Here is a 17,808-nt window from a genome sequence, read left to right as displayed (position 1 = left end):
TTCCTTAATGTATCCTGCCCTTTTCTCCTCTAGTACTTGTGTGTTGAAATTGGCTTTGCCACTTTATTGCTCTGTTGCCTCTCATGTCAGGAGCTATGGCCTCCCTTCACAACCACTGCCATGACTGCTTACTTACAAGGAGGTTTGCTGGACCTCAGGCTGATGAGGTGGCTGCAGCATGGAGCCTCATGTGGCCCTGATCTGTTTCAGCAAAGATGACACTGCCACCCTTCACAACTCAGGGTGAATGCACCTTGACCGTAGAAAGAGAGGTCTAGAATTCTTGGGGTACCACCAGTGTCTCCTATACCGTTTTGTCTAAGATAATCTCAATGGGCCATGATTTGAAAGGCAACATTATTGCTTCTCCAAATGAAGGTATCTCCTGGCTTTCTGTGCATCATGTCCTGTGCTGTCCTGACTTCCATCACTGCATTTGTTGTCTATGACCTTGTCACACTCATGCCACAGTCTCCATACATGACAGTCTACTACTCTCCTTCCTCTTGGGTAGCCACCCACTCACCTGAAAGCCTGCTGGTCTCATCTCAAGCAAAGATTCTGAACTAGTAGTTTTTTAAATCTTCATTTCTAGTCCATGTACTTATGTTAATTTGCTTAATATGCTTTTATAATTATAGGTGTAGAACAGATTTCCTGTTTTTACCGAAAATTTATGTCTGAAAATTCAGGAAGTTGGGTTTTAGCTATTTATTCCTTGTGGTAAAATCTTGTTTTATTCATTATTTTGCTTTAGTTTTAAAAATAGGTAAACTAGGATTTTACACCTTAAAGGAACATTGCTTACTGTTGCTAACCATATATTTTTCTGTGATGCATAGGGAAGACACTAAAAAGTATCATTTGTTTTAGCTTGAGAAAATTAATGCATCTGATACAAAACAATCTCTAATGTGACTGGAATCAGAAGTATTAATTAATTCTTGGGGTTCTCCTCTTTCCTTGCTTTTAGGGTGCAGGTTGCACAGCCCTGGTGGTAGCCGTAGTGGCAAGAAAGCTAGAACTTACCAAAGCAGAGAAGCATGTGCACAATTTCATGATGGATACTCAGCTGACCAAAAGAGTAAGTAGACGCCCTCACATCCTGCAAGAGGATGCCACTGTCTTGTTCACACAACAGGAAATAGAGTTTTTCACTAAGACTTCAGAAGCAGAGATGCCATAGATTGAAGACTGCAAAACTCCTGGAGCTGGTTCCATTTCTCCCATTTTACAAATGAAATACCTAACTTCAGCTCAATTGCAGATAAAAGTAATTACATAAAAATAGATATCATAAATCTAGACAAGTAGGCATATTCAACATTTCAGCACAGTAATCGGTTTTAGGTTGGGTGGAAAAGAACACACTGCCTGTGGAAGGCGGGAGTTTTATGGTAAGGTCATTGGAGGAAATAGTGCTGAACTTCTATGAGTATGTCTGCATTCTAGACACAGGTGTTACAAATATAAACTGTCCGTGTCTGCATTCTAAACACAGGTGTTACAAATATAAACTGTTCTTTCTATGATTTGAAGGTCATCACAGATACAGCAAAAATGCCATAGCATCCAGAAGCAAGATCACCTTCCAATTATTAGAAATAAACAAAACAATAATCTGTCCAGGTGTGACCCATGTATGAACTTCATCGTCAGCAAGCTCATGAGGGAAGCCTTGTTATGGCTATTTGATACAGTTTGGAAGCTCTGACACAGAGAACTCAGGCAGCCTGCTCACAGTCATGACATCAAGGTAGAAAGCTAGAAAAGGAAAATATTTTTTATTAGACTATACTTTTAGCTTTTTGGATAGGCACTTGAAACATCAAAATACCGAAGTCAAAAATACCTAAAAATTATCTTGTAACATCTTGTAGCAGTCCTCGCTTCCCAAAGTAGAATTTCATCAGGCTGTCATTGAGATAATTAAATGCATTGTCATTTGGTAACTCTGCCCACAAAGAATCAATAGAATTCTTCAGACAAGTTTCCAACTTTCAGCATTTACCTTATTTTTGATTTAGTTCTAAGTACAAAAAGGATCTTTTTAGCTAAGCATACTTGCAGTTCCATGTTTCTCCAAAGGGAAAAGAAGATCAACTGGGGCCAACCAGGTCAGTGTAGTAGGACCCTGTTTCAAAACACAAATAATAGCAACATTGATTAGTATTTCCAATACAGTAGTTATTTTATTACAAATTCATATTTATATACATTCATTTATGAAAGGGGGCATGAATTTCTGTAGCTTTGCCCATACTTCAGACCCTAGAGCTAACAGTACTTCAAGAGTCTACTATGGGATCAAAGCCCCTCAATTGCATATGCTGTTTTTAGCCTGACTTTGCTACTTCCAAATACCTTTTGAATTATAATTTTATGTAGTATGATAGAGGGTACTACGTGTGCTATAGTGTGTGTGTGGAGGTCAGAGAAAAACATTGTAGAGTCAGTGCTCTTCTTTCAATTTTACATAGGTTCCTGGGTTGAAGCTCAGTTTGCCAGGCTTGCACAGAAAACCTCCTTATCCACTGAGCCATCTCCCCACTCCCTGTCCCAAATATCTTTTATTTCTCCCCAGTTTCCTCTTATTTTTTTTCAATTCCTATTTCCATTCTCAAAACTCATGAGTGTTTCTAATGTGACGACTGGAGAAAATATTAAAGTGAAGAGCTGCTTGGGTACCCAGGATGATGCTTCTTTTCAGAGATCTAGATATGGAAATGCAATTCCATGCATGGTTATTAGTTCAGATACAATCCTGGAGTCATCGCATGCTCCTCCAAGCATCTCCTAGGTCTGACCAAGAAGCTTCTCTTTTGGTAGAGCTTGTGTTAAGAGGCACAAGCTCTACCATATTAAAGAAGCACTTTTATAGAGTCTTTTGTAACCCATGTTTTTCTATCATAAGTATTATACTTTTCTCAGGAATCAAATAAGTGCTACAGTGGAGAGGATGTTGCAGAGGGAGTCTTGTTGCTTTCTTACTAAAAGGCTGTTCAAGTTTAAAAAGTCACGTTCGACAAAAGACCCATTGACTTTAACAACGTCATCTCGCCGCTGTTTCCTAGAAGTGAAACTGCTTTGCAATTGAAACCTCAATCACGTACTTGGCCCAACATGTGACCAAAGCCCCCTCTAATATTCATCTATTCAAGATTTTATGCAAAACCTTCAACTTAATGACTGTCATTTGCTGGGAACACACTTAAGTGAGTTGTTTATGGAATTTCTAAGTGGAATCCATTGAAAATTTTAACTTCAAGTAAGAATTTCAAACTCTTCAGTGATGTCTGAGGGAAACTAAGAGCGAATAAGGACAAACGCATCTTAGTACAAACTCGAGTACTATATAGCTGTAAACTAGTTATAATGTTATTCTAAGGCAGCTTCTTATTATAAAATGAGATAACAGGGCTTCAATAACCATCATCTCTAGCATGCTCATGTTAGAGAAAATCAAATTCCAACAGGCTCACTAGGCACTGGATCTGACTTGGTTACTGTAGACTCAGGACTCAAGATCATTTCCCAGTTTTCGCTTGAATTTTACTCTTCCTCCATCACTGCCTATCCTGAGTTGTCTTCCTCCACTCTGTGCCCAAACAGCCTGTGGCTTTCTTCACTCGAGGGTATTAAATGGGAAAACTTCTTAGGATAAGTAAGTAGCAAATTAGTTGGAGAAGTTAGTTCTGTTTTCTAGGTTCCATGGTGGAGCCAGGCAGAGGAGATCTACCCTGCCTTGATCTCTGTCAGTTCCCAGGACATCTGGAGATTTTAATCAGAAAGCATGTGATTAGATAAGGTGACTAGCCTTCGTTGGGTGCAGTTACATTGGGACAGTCACGTCTGTTCTTCTCTTTCGCTTTCCCATGAAATCATGATAGCATCCCTACAAGTGAAAGTGTGCTAACAAGCAAATACACCAGCTATTTTGGGAGCTTACGTGCATGAGGTGAACTCATACATGGAAACATGCCTTGGCTACACTGCACAGCCAAAAAGCCCGAGTGAGCTTGCAAAAGGCAAGATTGACCTTGGTATTTGGCATTTTGCTGTTCTCTGGAGAAATAAAGAACATGGAGAGAGGAGTCACTGTATAAGTGGAAAATTCAGCATCTCTGAATTATCTTTAAATGAGGTATTAAATAAAAATATAATTTCTTGTTAGAACAGGTAGAGTGTAACACAGAAAGAGATCAGTAGTATCTCCCTAATATTTCACTCAAGTGTTCCCAGACAGACGAAAATTCTTGCATAAAGGCAGATATACTAGAAAAACAGGCATTTGAGTATCAGTTTCTAAAGCTCCAGTACACTGTGGTTCTTAGGATGAAAAACACAACCTCAAATGAGTGCAGGGAATCTACTTGAGGATGTAGCGGCGGCCTTTCTTGTGTCTTCTAAACAGGTGAAAAACGCAGCCGCCAATGTACTCAGGGAAACGTGGTTAATCTACAAAAACACAAAGCTCGTGAAAAAGATCGACCACGCAAAAGTAAGAAAGCATCAACGGAAATTCTTGCAAGCTATTCATCAGTGAGTACCTGTTTTCATTTCTATCTTGTTCTTCTTCTTAGCCTTTGCTTTTGATTCTTGTGCTTGCGGGTCCTTTCTTGTGAGGGAGGAAAAGAAAAAGGCACTGTCATGTTTGTTTCCAAGAGATACCTCAAAATCTAATAATAGGTTTTTTTATGACTGAAAATTGTGCGTGTTAATCAAAATATCTTTCTTCAGAGGCCATGATTTCTGTTACAGAGGCCATAATTTCTGTTAGAATTATATTTAATTAAAGTATTTATTTATATAGTTTGACCTGAAATATTCAGCTTGTATCCACTGTAGAATCTTGGAGGGAGGGGACATTATATGATCCATCTGAATTTTTACATTTTATATAACATAGTATATTTAATTGTCTTAATTTTACAATATTCAATAACTTCTTAATCAAATATCTGGGGATTATCTATATGCTGTTTGTTCACTATGGAGTTTAGCACTGGTTATTAGTTTACTATTATGTAACTGACGTAAGGCCTTCATGCCTGTCTTTGTTATACAATTACTGGAGTCTTTTAAGATAACTGTCTGTACCTCATAAGATTAATGATGACTGAGAAACAGACCTTTCCAGGATGGCATTGTCTTAACTGTAAGTGTTGCCCCTGTGGGTATCCTCTGTGACAACAGACTTGCTCTTCATGCCCTTTATTCGTGGTCACATCTGTGGCTCACGAACGTGGCTTTCCTTGTGAGACACAGCAGGGTAGCAGTGGAAATGTGGGGAGCCATTAGGTCTTTGCCTGTGCCACGCCACTGGCCTTCTCAGATCCATCCAGTACACCAGACAGGAAAGCTGTGAATCTGAGATTTTTATTTTACGCATTTAGTTAATTCATAGGCAACATGGTACCACTAACCTCCTGTGAGGAATCCATAGACTTTCATCTTCTAATTCTTCCCTGGTCCAGCCTCTGCCCTGCTTAGTTAGCCTATTAAGGTGTCCCGCTGAGTCTATAATGTGCCTATAATGATGCCCGCGTGCATACTTCTGTGGAACTGAAACCTCCATTAGTCAAAAAAAAAAAAAAAAAAAAAAACCCAAGTAACTCTGGGATTAAAATAGAGAACACTTTGCACATATGGTAGAATAGTTTATCATTATTGCTCGCAGCCACTCACTCATGCTCCGTATTGCCACCAACGCACTTTCCTTACAAGGGGATGGGATTTCTCTAACTCTGTGACTCGCCTAGGCATATAGCCGCACCACTCCCCCAAACCCTGTAAGGAAATGACAGAGCTAGAATTTTAAAATTATTCTGTTAAAAGTCAGGGGAAAACAAGAAGTAGAATCATGTTAGAGTTGGTTCACAAAGCAGGAGCTTGCTCCTTGGAGTGCAGTTCCTTTTCTGACCCAGGGCCAACCCAGGAGCCGCAGCCCAGATGGCGCATTCCTTTTATTCTCTTTACTAGAGAGTGAGACCCCAAGATGTACTCGGATTCTTCCTGGGTTTCTCGTCTAGACACCCATTTCCTCGGAGGGCTCCCCTATAAAGGGCTCTTTAGGAAAAGCATGTGCTCTAAAGCCTTTTGACACAGGAACCCCAACATTGACAGACGCCACTACAGCAAGCCATGGAGAAATCATTTTTGAACTTTCAGTGTTCCTTGGTAGTCAATTTTGTTTGAGCATGATAGAAAACTTCCCTTTCTGGGTGTGAGAGGATACACCCAAAGGTAAAGACGGTGAGATGAAGCAGGAGTAAGTATGTACACGTGCTATGACCATGCTTCGTATTGTGTGCCTGTCGGTGAAATTACCCAAACTACAGTCATATTGGATTTGCATCTTTGATAAGTTTTTGAATAAAAAAAAAGCCAAAGCATGCACCAGTAGATTTTGTAATGCAGTCCTGTAACTATGGATATGGTGGCTCTTTAGTGTCTTTTGCCATGTGCTTTGAGTTATAAGCATATTCATGCTAATGTGGAAGAATATTGTTATTTATTCACTGCAAAAAATTATTAATTATTTAGCTTTGCTTTAAGTTTCTTTTTAACAAAATATTATTTATAAAAGTCATCTCTGTACAAGGAAGCTGATTTTATGAACTGTCCAAAAGGAAGTGGCATATTTGTCCTGCGGGGCATGTCAGCCTGATTGCAAGGGCTCGTGGGAGGAGCTTATATGGAGTTCTTCAGCTGGCTGCTCCGGGTAGTGGGACAGAAGCCACCCCTAATTATTCCTCTGCTTCCCTCAGACATTTCCATTATCATCCTTTTCTTGCCTTTTTAATGTAATGTGTACATCTAAAGCAGATGAGTTTAATGAAATTCAACTGTTCAGAATTGTGGTGTAAGTCATTGGGGGTTTGCTGGGTCTCCTTTGCTGTGGAGGATACTTAAAGTTTATGAACAATTACAGCAGAATAAGTTTGGTTACAAGGGCTGGGATTGGCTAGATCATTCTACTGGTGCATAATCGCTTGTCATGTTAACTTCGTATTGGAAGTTGTAGAGTGACGTTGTGAAAGACAGCACAGAGGGCTCGATTCCTCAGGGCCAGGCCTTCACTGCCCACTGCTCAGACTCAAGGATACTCAGCATCATCTGTCAGTACTGCATATAGTAGACCTGGCTAGACATAAACTCACAAGTCATTTTCTGGAGCTCGTCTGGCTTTTGCTACTCTCTGATTCTCCCTGAGAGCAATTTTAGGAGCTCTCTCCTCTTCTGCCAGACGCTTCTAGCTCAGCTCTTTCTCTTTTCCATATTTTATGGCCTCTTTCCCTACATGTGACCTCTCTAGCCTCTGATGATGCTAAACTCTCTAGACCAGTGCCCTCTTTTCAGTAATGTGTTTGTCATTTTGAATTGTCACTCGATGCCATGAAGTGTTCTCTCTCTAACTTTCAACCCTTTTTCTGATAGCAGCTTTAACTTTTTCATTCTTCTGTCTCAACCATGGATCCATCAATCAACTCGAACTTGTCTAGAGCCAAGAAAGCTAATGCGCATAATTTACATTAGAGGGGATTCCGAATAGCCCCGATCTGGAAAAGATATGCTCCCCCTTCAAAAGAATCATTATATCGATCATTCTAAGCCAAAGTGTTTCCTATTATTTCCTTGAACACTGAGTATGAAGAGGCCAACATGACTTTTACGCACGTTCTTCATTCTGAATTCTGGTTTAAGAGGAAGCCAAGTGCTTTCAGGTAGGCAGAGCATAGTGGCAACAAAGGATGGTGATGAATTGAATAGTGCCAATCACTGTCAAGATCCTGCAGGGTCTTCCAGCTGACGAATCGAGCCCCCTGTGCACAACTGAACACCACATTGTGTTGTTTTGCTCCAGAATACTTTACAGTTTCTTTTCTTTTGTTTTGTCTTTTTATTTCAACAAAATGAAAATAGAGCTCGGAAGTAAGTTGTGTGAGCTGTTCCTTTCAACATTTGCAGAGTTTTCTACTGGCTGCATGCACCCAGCAGATCCTTTATTTGTGAATTTTGGTAGTCTGATTGCTGCTATGGAAATGTGATCCAAAATCATGATATTTTCCTGTGATAAGTGAAGTTCACAAGGAAGAAAGCAACATCTGTTTCTTAATCTTTTTGCGGGGAAAAAAAGAGTGTACTATCCATGTGCATGTTACCTTTTATTCTGGCAGCTGCAGCTCGAGCAAGGTTTCTATCTGCTCGCCTAGCCTCACGGACAGTCTCAGAAGGCAGTCCCCTGCCACAGGCAGATCAGAGGGCAAGACAAAATCATTTAAATCCAAGAGCTAATGGAGTTCCAGTCAGGGTCGGATCACAAATAAATCAATCAAATTTGTTACTAATCTAGAAAGCTACATCATCTGACATAGCTTTGTAGGTTAGTAATAAACACCACGGGCAAAATTCTACTGTCAGTCATAGCTGAATCTAGCTGAAGGACGCTGGACTAAAGTGCTTTAGAAAAAGTTCCTACTTTATCCAAAACCAGCATTCTCCCCCTACTCCTGTTCTGCAAGATTCAGGACTCTCTCTTTACTCACAGATTTCTGGAGGTATCTGGTCCAGAGCTCTAAACTCTAGGCATTAGTAAACATTAAAAGAAAACTTGATGTAATCCCATCATAAAGATAGTCAAGTTGGCCCCAACTGACCACTTTAATTCTGGCATTGAATTATAGCCATAGGCTAGAAAGCTCTGAGCCAAGATCTTACCTCTCCCCTGTGGGGGAAAAAAAATCAGGAGGTGGAGATAAGATAGGACCTGCCTGACACTTATTTCTTGTAATAATCCAGACATTCATGGTGGTTAAAGGGAAAAGCTGTCTTTCCATATGTTTTAGTATTAAGGTCTTATTTGAGTATCACTTAAAGTCCATTTATGGTACCTCCAGCACTCACGGTATCCAGCATTTCATTCTATACGTGAGGAAACAAAGTCAAATTGGGGTGAGTGGAGTCCCCAGCTAACATTGCAGCTTTTCCTTACTGTTCTTGTCTTCTGATTCACAGATGGTCAAGATGTTTTTTGCTTGACTTTTGCTGGGTTTTAAAAGGTATAAGTAAAGAGTTATAACCTTTCTTGATGCTTAGAGAAAACTCTGTCAACAATATATTGAATTTAAATATGTGTTTATAAATTTCGTTCAGGTTAGACCTTATTCTAATCTCTACAGTAACATCAAAAGGAGCCAGTTAACTTGGTTCTGAGTTTCTAATGAACACACAGCAATGAATCGATAAATCTGAACTATTTTAGAGTACTTAAGACTGTGTTATAGATGGACACCATTTAGACTCTAACTGGCAGGAGCTGTATCTTCACTGTGGAGCAGACTCAGCTACATGCTGGCTGTCCTAGGTGCAAGATGAAATCACTAAGTGCTGTAAACAAATTAGGAAAGTCTCCCAGGCAGTAAAATCTTGCCCTGTGAATCTTTTATTTCTCTTATGTAGTTATATACTATTTAAATTAAAAAGTGTAAAATATTCTCTCCATTAATTGAAGCCATATTTAGTAAATGATTCATTATCAAGCATAAGTGAAATAAGCATGATTTCTTTTTTTGTTTGTCACAAAACAGCTCAGAGAAACTGAGTTCTTTTCTTTTCTTTTGAGTCTGGCTTTAAATAGCTGGCTTATGGAACAATAACCCACCTTTCTCTTTTGAAGTCTTACTTTCTTGAACCTAAGAACCATGGAATACATATTTATTGGGGTACTACAATAAATAAATTAAAAAAAATAAGAGCTTCATTTAGAAAAATGAGTTTTTAAGAGTGGCCTTGTGACTGTCAATCAACATGCAAGAACATTTTAAAGTAACAAGAATGAACCTTAAAAATAGATGGTCTACCCACTATATATATATATTGTCATTTCTTAAAAACTACAATGAAAGCTAAAAGAGATTCTCCCAAAGAAACGGTCTGTCCTCTGTTCAAATTCCCTGTCAGTTTAAGGTAAAGTCAAGCAAAACAGAGTAAGAAAATGATAAGTTTGGAGTTATCTTGCTGCTGGTTGAATAAAAGTGGTTTTTGTTAACAAGAATCTCACTTATCACTGTGGTTTCATCAGGTTCAAATACCTAACCCAATTCATTTCCGACTAAACAGGGTTAATTCCTGTATCTAGTCACGTAGGCATAGGAAGGTGTTCATTACTCCAACACGATGAAATTCCAGTTGCTTTGCATCTTTCTTCCTATGTCTATTTGTCACGATACTGGGGCTTTGAGGAATGTTTTGGCTTTTTCTCATGTGGTTCAATCCCGATGCGTCTTCCTGAATTCCACTTACCTGATACCTAGTTGTCCTGAGGACATCTCATCTCTTGCTCTCCTTTCTTTTTGCGGTGTTGGGGAAGCATGCTTCTCATTGTACCAGATACATAACCAGTGTGGACTTTACCCCCCAATACCAGGCATTATCCATGCAGTTATTTGCTCTTGTGGATTTTGTGCATGCCCCTTTGAAAGCAGTAACCTAGCCCGAGAAACAAGAAGACCTTTCTGACTTCAGCGTCTGTCTTGTAGATTGAGAAGTGTGAAGATGGAACAGAGGAAACTGAATGATCAAGCAAATACCCTAGTGGATCTGGCAAAGGTAATCCCAAGGGGCTCAGCCCTCATGGTTGTAACCCTGGAAATTAACCACTGTACAGCAATGAGCAAGTACAAATTTAATAAATAAGGCTACCAAACCACCCCAAAATGATGATCCAACTTAGAAGTATTTTTTTTCTAAAACTCATATTGAGTTCATATGTTCTTTCCCCATATATCCAACCTCAATGCTAAAAGCTTCCTTGGGGGGTGCGCTAGAAATACTGTAAGACATCTTAGTGGAATATGGAATGATATCTCGTCCACGGAAGGACAGAACTACATCTTGAATGTCACTATGAGGTTGGGGGATAAATAGAGCTCATCATTCTCAATAATTTTTTTATATTTTTAAGCAAACAAAAAACTAGAGAAATTGATATTTTTAAATCCTGGAACTTATTTTCTAAAATAAAATTTGTGTTTCAGAAGCAATAACTCACTTTTTATGGTTTTCTCCATTTTATTACTTTAATAATCACATTCTTTTTTTACCAAGTACATTAATAGTTTTCTAGTTCTTTGTCACATCTAAAAGATTTATCTGCTCTTTTATTGTTCCTCCATAAGTAAAAGGCAATTGGAAAATATGAATATTTATCAACTGTGCAAACATTACATCCTGTTGAGCTAGTTCCAAAGGATACTCTAGAATAGGAGTATGGATGTGTTCTGCCTTGTAGCGCAATCGCTTTGGCGGAGGCAGCACATACATCCTGTTTTATATTTGATAAGTCATATTATGTTTTTGCCAAATCTTTAAGTATAAGCTATGAAAATTAGACATTTGGCTTAGTCTTATTAAATAATACTTCCAAATTATATTCGCTTTATGCATTATCAGTAACACATACTAGGTAAACATATTCAAGGTAAGTGTTGAATGACGCACCTTAGGGATCATGCATCATTTATATAAGCCGGGCAGTGTACACACATGCAGGACACAGACATCCCCCGTTCATGTGGCCTTCACTTGGGGCAGGGAAATAATGCTTAGGTGTTGCATCACTCTGAGGCTAAATGCTTAAAAATATTGGACATTAAAAAATAAAACAGACGCCCTTAAGTTAGTATGAAGGTGAGGAATGTAATTTAAGAATATAGTAGGAAACTGAAATCTGCCCCACCTAGCACACGTGAGATGGTGCGCATGTTCACCAGCACCACTCGTATACACAAAAGATATATACAAAGTCAAACATGAAAATATTTGTTATTTCTGTAGTGCCATACTTACTCTGATCGCAGGATGATACATGCCGTAAGAGTTCAGTGTTTTTCTCATGAACGGATGTTGCCCAATTTTTCCCAAGAATGTAGTGAAGGTAAAGAAAGTGCTCTCGGTATCCATGACTCAACCAGAACAAGATGCCTTTGTTCTGAATGACTCCCTCAGTCAGTTTGTTATCATCTTTAAGTAGCAGTGAAGCTGGAAAAGATACAGGAAGAACTGAAGGAGGAGAGGATGTGACACAAAGAGCCTTGGATTTGGGGAAGTTGGTACTAGACTCAGTGTAGCATCTCTAACCCCTGCTCTTAGCCCCCCTCTCTCATCTTTAGCTCTGAGCTGCTCAACCCTGCAGCTCTGCAAGTTTCTTAACTCCTCCAGGAACTAAAACTTTGTCTCAGACTCATGACTCCCTCTGATCAAGACAGTTTCATTTTTCTGTACAAGAAAGCATTTTATATTCCTACTCCAGACCATGTAGCTCTGAACAGACATTCCAATAAGGCGACCTGTAAATTTTCACTTGTGTGGTATACGGAGCACACATTCAGAGATTTGTGTCTGCTAGGCACGTGTTCAACCACTCAGCTTTTCCCCCAGCCCTGGACTAGTAACTTAGCATCCTCCACAACTATTAATCTTATTGAAGATTTATGTTATTTTACATTTTATCTGTGAAATTTTTTCTTGGATTCAATGAAAAGAGGTCTGAGATTTGGAACATAAGGCAACAAAAGATATGTGAGTACTAGCTGTTCTAAATTACTATGTGCTCAGTTCAATGGATTCTAAACTTTATTCCTGTTCTTCTATCCTGTCTTTACATTTCGCAATCATCTGGCTGTTAATTTTTTTGGTCTTTACATGGTACTGTTATTATAAAAATTGGCCAGGTTGTCGTGTCACCTGTTGAAAATGAATTTGAAATGCTAACTTGTATAGAAATCATCATTACATCAATAATAAATTAAAACATTTTCATCTGACTCTATGCCACATAAAACATTGGAAATTTCACAAGCCATAACTACACCTTACTTTCTAAATCATACCCAGTTAATGCCTGTCATCATTCATTTAAATCTTAGCATTAAGAATACGTGGAATTTACTTTGTGACCTAAACTATTTGGTAAGCTGACACACCTGTCACCAGCAAGAGGCCAGTGTTAAAGTTTGAAGAGCTGATAGTTTGCTTCTGAGGCAAGAGTAATTAAATCTCTTACTTCTCTGTTTCCTGTCTTCTCAATCTTGTTTTCCAGACCCAGAATATCATGTATGACATGATTTCCGACTTAAATGAAAGGAGTGAAGACTTTGAGAAAAGGATCGTCACCCTGGAAACCAAATTAGAGACTTTGATTGGCAGCATTCATGCCCTCCCTGGGCTCATCAGCCAGACCATCAGACAGCAACAGAAGGATTTCATTGAGGCTCAGATGGAGAACTACGACAAGCATGTCGCCTACAATGCTGAGCGCTCCCGGTCCTCGTCCAGGAGGAGGCGGTCCTCCTCCACAGCGCCACCAACATCATCAGAGAGTAGCTAGAAGAGAATAAGTTAACCACAAAAATAAGACTTTTTGCCATCATATGGTCAATATTTTAGCTTTTATTGTAAAGCCCCTATGGTTCTAATCAGCGTTATCCGGGTTCTGATGTCAGAATCTTGGGAACCTGAACACTAAGTTTTAGGCCAAAATAATGAGTGAAAACTCTTTTTTTTTTCTTTCAGATGCACAGGGAATGCACCAATTATTGCTATATAGATTGTTCCTCCTGTAATTTCACTAACTTTTTATTCATGCACTTCAAACAAACTTTACTACCACAGTATATGATATATAATAAAAAAGTTAATTTCTGCACATGCCTGTTTGGTGTTCTTCTCATATCTATAACTTCTCTTATGCTGTCTTCAGGGGAAAATGGTTTTCTGATCCACGTTGATAATTTCAATTTCCAAAACGTGTCCTGAAATGAAAAGACTACGTTGTTCTCTGTCTGCTTTGCAAAGATTTTCCTTCCTGAAATATTAATACCACAACTATTTGGCCCTACCCTGTTCTCAGCTCACAGCATATTTTAGTGTGCTTGGCTTCCAAATGATATGGAAAGTTGGGCAGTTTGATCAGAACTTATGCAAACAGGGGGAAGAGGTGCTCTCAATAATTATTTTATTCCTATTTTATAAGCAAATATCCATGAACGAAGTATCAAGAAACATCATTGTCTGCAATCTAATGTTGCAGAATTTCAGCTCTAAACTAGGGACTTACCATGGAAGCCCCAGGCTACACTCTTAGTTATTTGCCATATACATGTCTAGCCACGAAACTATCAATATATAGACTGCCATCAGAATCATAAGTATATATGAACAAAACCAACCTCTTTCCTAACATATGGTCCTTCCTTGGACTCTACTAACACATGAAGGACAACATGCAGTGAATTTCACAGATTTTCCATGCTTGTTTCAAGAACAGCTGTAGGCAGTGTGCACGAAAGGGAACTGGGTAGTTAAGCCTACAAAAGTCACCATAAAGCCAGGCGGTGGTGGTACATTCCTTTAATCTTAGCACTCGGGAGGCAGAGGCAGGCGGATCTCTGTGAGTTGGAGATCAGCCTCGGTTACAAGAGCTAGTTCCAGGACAGGCTCCAAAGCTACAGAGAAACTCTGATTAAAAAAAAAAAAAAAGTCACCGTAAGAAGAAAGTAGGTTTGGAAAGAGCAGGCTAAGGTGACCACATAGAAGTGCCACACACAGAGTTGTTCCCCAAACTCTACAGGAAAAAAGAGGAGACAGAGTGAAAGGGCCAATGCGCTTTGACAAGTTACAGCCTCTTTTAGACACTCCAAAGACAACCCGCTTCCATTAGCCTGATCCTCAACAGTTTTTAGTTCATCAAAGTCCGTTTGAGAGCTCACACTCTCCTCCTAATTGTACCCCACCCTCCACTGTCAGACTTTCAGTGTTGCCAGTTGCGAGCATTATTGCTTTCTTCTCTGGCAAAAGCTGCAGTGATATATATGATCTTCTTTACATAGTTCAATAGAAAAAACTTTCACATCTAATCTCTATAACTTCTAAATAAATAAATAAACCATCTCCCAGTATCAAGTACAGGTGTTTGAGATTGCAGGAGCCCTACTAATCTTCCAACTCTCCAGTCTTCTGAAACCAAGCCTCATCTATATATATTTCCATGAATGCCGGACGATGATTGGAAAGGCTTTTAATATTGAAGGGCAAATGAGAACACTGCTTATGGGATGCGTGCTGCCCAGTTAAGCAAATGTCAACATCCTACCTCATCAAGATTTCTCAGTTGTAGATGCAATTAAACTGTCTTTTTTATATATTTACGATCACATAGCAAATATTTGGTACAAACAGTGAAAAACAAGGAGAATATTTTTGAAAAGACGATATTCTTGTAATTGTGTTTTCTACCTCTGTTGTGACTAAAATCAGAGTCGACATAATTAAGTTTAATTAGCACTTTACTGATCAGTTGGCAACCTAAGAGAGTAGGAGAAAGCAATATATTGCTCCTCTTGTTGAGGAAGAGAGAAGAGAAAATGAGAATAAATTTAGGTTGCACTATGTTAATTTTCTTCCTCTTTGCCATAGTTCCTCTGGATAGGGTATTTTTTTTTTTTTGTGCTTTGAATCAATTTTACCTTGGCTTTTCATTTCTACAGACTATATAAAGACTGGCAGACATATCTTTCCTCTCTTTTCTTTTACTGCAAAATAATCACAACTTAAAAGGGGAGAGACCCATCCATCCAAAGGCATGCCTTTTATCATCGTGTTTTGTTAATTTCCCATTATGTGGCATTATCAAATCTCCCTTCAAATGGCTTTGAGCATTGGTAGAATCCTTATGTGCCCTTCAGAATGCTCAGTAAGACTTGAGTTCTGTTTGTCTTTCAGCTGACCACACTATGCCCTTTTTCTCTATAACTAGTGTATATCTTTGTAAATTGCAGGCTCCGCTGTCCTCAATGAGTTCTCCCATTTCCTTCGACATACAGTATGTCTGTGCTAGTCACTAGAAAAAAAGGAAGTGAAGATGGGCCAGATGCATAAGTGGTGTTCAACTTGGAAACCTTAGGTGCCTTTCCTCTTATTTTCTCCTCTTTTTATGGCTATTTCCCAAGAGGCTCTTCAGCAAAGTGCCTGTAATAATCAGCCATTATGTTTGTACACAGTGCGTGGGCACTGAAAAATAAGCTGTTGTTAAGAGGTGATAGGAACCTTCTTTTCCTTTTATTTCGTTATATTTAAACTTTGTCCAGTCTTGAGAAAAGATGGTAAAATAGAATCTAACTGGAATTCAGGATTTATCTCTGCTTCCTCCTAGTGCACTTGAATGAAGCTCATCCTTTAGTTCTAAACCCCTACCCATCTATAGAATGGACAGCAGAGACACATATCTGTGGAGCTCTACAGAGCCTGGTATTGATCTCTCAATTGTGAGAAATATTTTTATTACTGTGTTTGGGATATGGCCACAAACATTAAATATCCTCATTATCTACCTTTCTTCTTGTATCTCCTAACTCTTTGGAGTACAGATTACAAATCCCATCCCCTCTGCTTACCTGTCTAGTTCATTTTTGCCACAAATTTCTAGACTCTGGATTAGTACATCCATTTGCTCATCCTCTGCACTGTTGTTAATGTGAACCAGAGATGCTTTGTGTGTCAAATTCTGTGACTCCATTCTGTTCATAAGAATGATCTTGAAATGTAGGGCAGTGATGGAGAAGGTAATCTAAGAGAAGGAAGGACCATAAGGCTCAATTCCTCTTCCAAATCCATCCTTGTGTGCTGGGACTAATGAGTCCTGGCCTTCAGCTGCTCTTCCCTGTCTAGAGCCTTCTAATTGAAGTTACTAGAAGCTGTGCCTAGCTTAGAGGATCAGAGGATGGGATTTTCACCTGTTGGCCATTGACTGCAGTGTATTTAAGCCTCCATGGTGCTATTAAAGAGGGCTTTGTACTAGTGTTTGAAAGTCCGTGTGTCAGTCTGTCTCTGCATGTGTATTCTCAACCTCCAGGCCCTGCCCGAAGCTCGTGAACTGGGTTCTAGCACTTAGAGCGCAGACGGGGGCCACGGTGCATGCGCGGCACTTCTGGGTCCTGGGCCCCAACTCCTCTCAGCATATAACAACACACTGTTGTCATGCCTGTGTCCCATCTGAATTGTCATGTCATTCCACGGAAGAAAAAAAGTCATCTTGTTGTCTGACAAAATCCTGAGGAAAGGGGATTGAGTGGAGTATCCAGGCACAAGGACTACAACAGACGTCTCTCCACTCCACTGTCACCGCTGTCATGGTCTTTATCGGATTATTAGGCTAGGGCAGAAGAAAATGTGTATACTTGTGAAGGATGCCTTCTAGTGCTATTAGATGTATCAAGCAAACGCACCCAGAAATACTGAGTTCACATTGCAGTTTCACACATTTCCCAGTTGCCTTTAAAAAAAAAAAAAAAAAAAAAAAAAAAAAAAAAAAAAAAAAAAACGCTTGTACTCCCCTCCCCATGAAATGCCCTTTTCCAATCGTACTTCCTTCTGCCCCAAAGTGTGTGCTCCCCAGCTAGCAGTATGTGTAGCAGAGATATGACCCAGCCCGTCAGAAGGACTGATGTATTAGAAGCCTGCTCACATGTGGGGTCAGCTAAAACCTGAGCACAAAAGGGGCAGGAGTGACAAGCTGCAGCCAGTCAGAAGGACAGACAGAGGGACTTTCCTACTGTTGCTCACTGGACCCCAGCAGCACGTCACAAACATAGGAAAGCCTTCATGTCTTTCTCCATGACCCATCTCCTTTTAACTATGACAAAGACAAGTTTTATCTAATCCTTTCGGTAGCATAAGTATATAAGTATATTTCTATTGTACAGATGAAGACACTTCGAGTGTCTATTTCTAAAGTATATTTAATATAGG

At 39.4% G+C, this 17,808-nt stretch overlaps 1 protein-coding gene across 3 annotated transcripts in view; it reads left to right on the top strand.

Moving 5' to 3' along the window:
- Kcnn2 (potassium calcium-activated channel subfamily N member 2) overlaps positions 1 to 13,690 on the top strand; it is a 358,512-nt gene extending 344,822 nt beyond the window's left edge. For all 3 annotated transcript variants that reach the window (XM_057788671.1, XM_057788672.1, XM_057788670.1), the window contains 4 exons: positions 974 to 1,084; positions 4,415 to 4,542; positions 10,542 to 10,611; positions 13,103 to 13,690. In XM_057788671.1, coding sequence (XP_057644654.1) covers positions 974 to 1,084; positions 4,415 to 4,542; positions 10,542 to 10,611; positions 13,103 to 13,390 — 597 coding nt within the window. In that variant the 3' untranslated portion in view covers positions 13,391 to 13,690. The remainder of the gene's footprint in view (positions 1 to 973; positions 1,085 to 4,414; positions 4,543 to 10,541; positions 10,612 to 13,102) is intronic.
- The last annotated feature ends 4,118 nt before the right edge of the window (positions 13,691 to 17,808 follow it).

The sequence above is a fragment of the Chionomys nivalis genome, chromosome 14, assembly GCF_950005125.1.
Source record: "Chionomys nivalis chromosome 14, mChiNiv1.1, whole genome shotgun sequence".
NCBI lineage: Eukaryota > Metazoa > Chordata > Mammalia > Rodentia > Cricetidae > Chionomys > Chionomys nivalis.
This window is presented reverse-complemented; position numbering and strand designations above follow the sequence as displayed.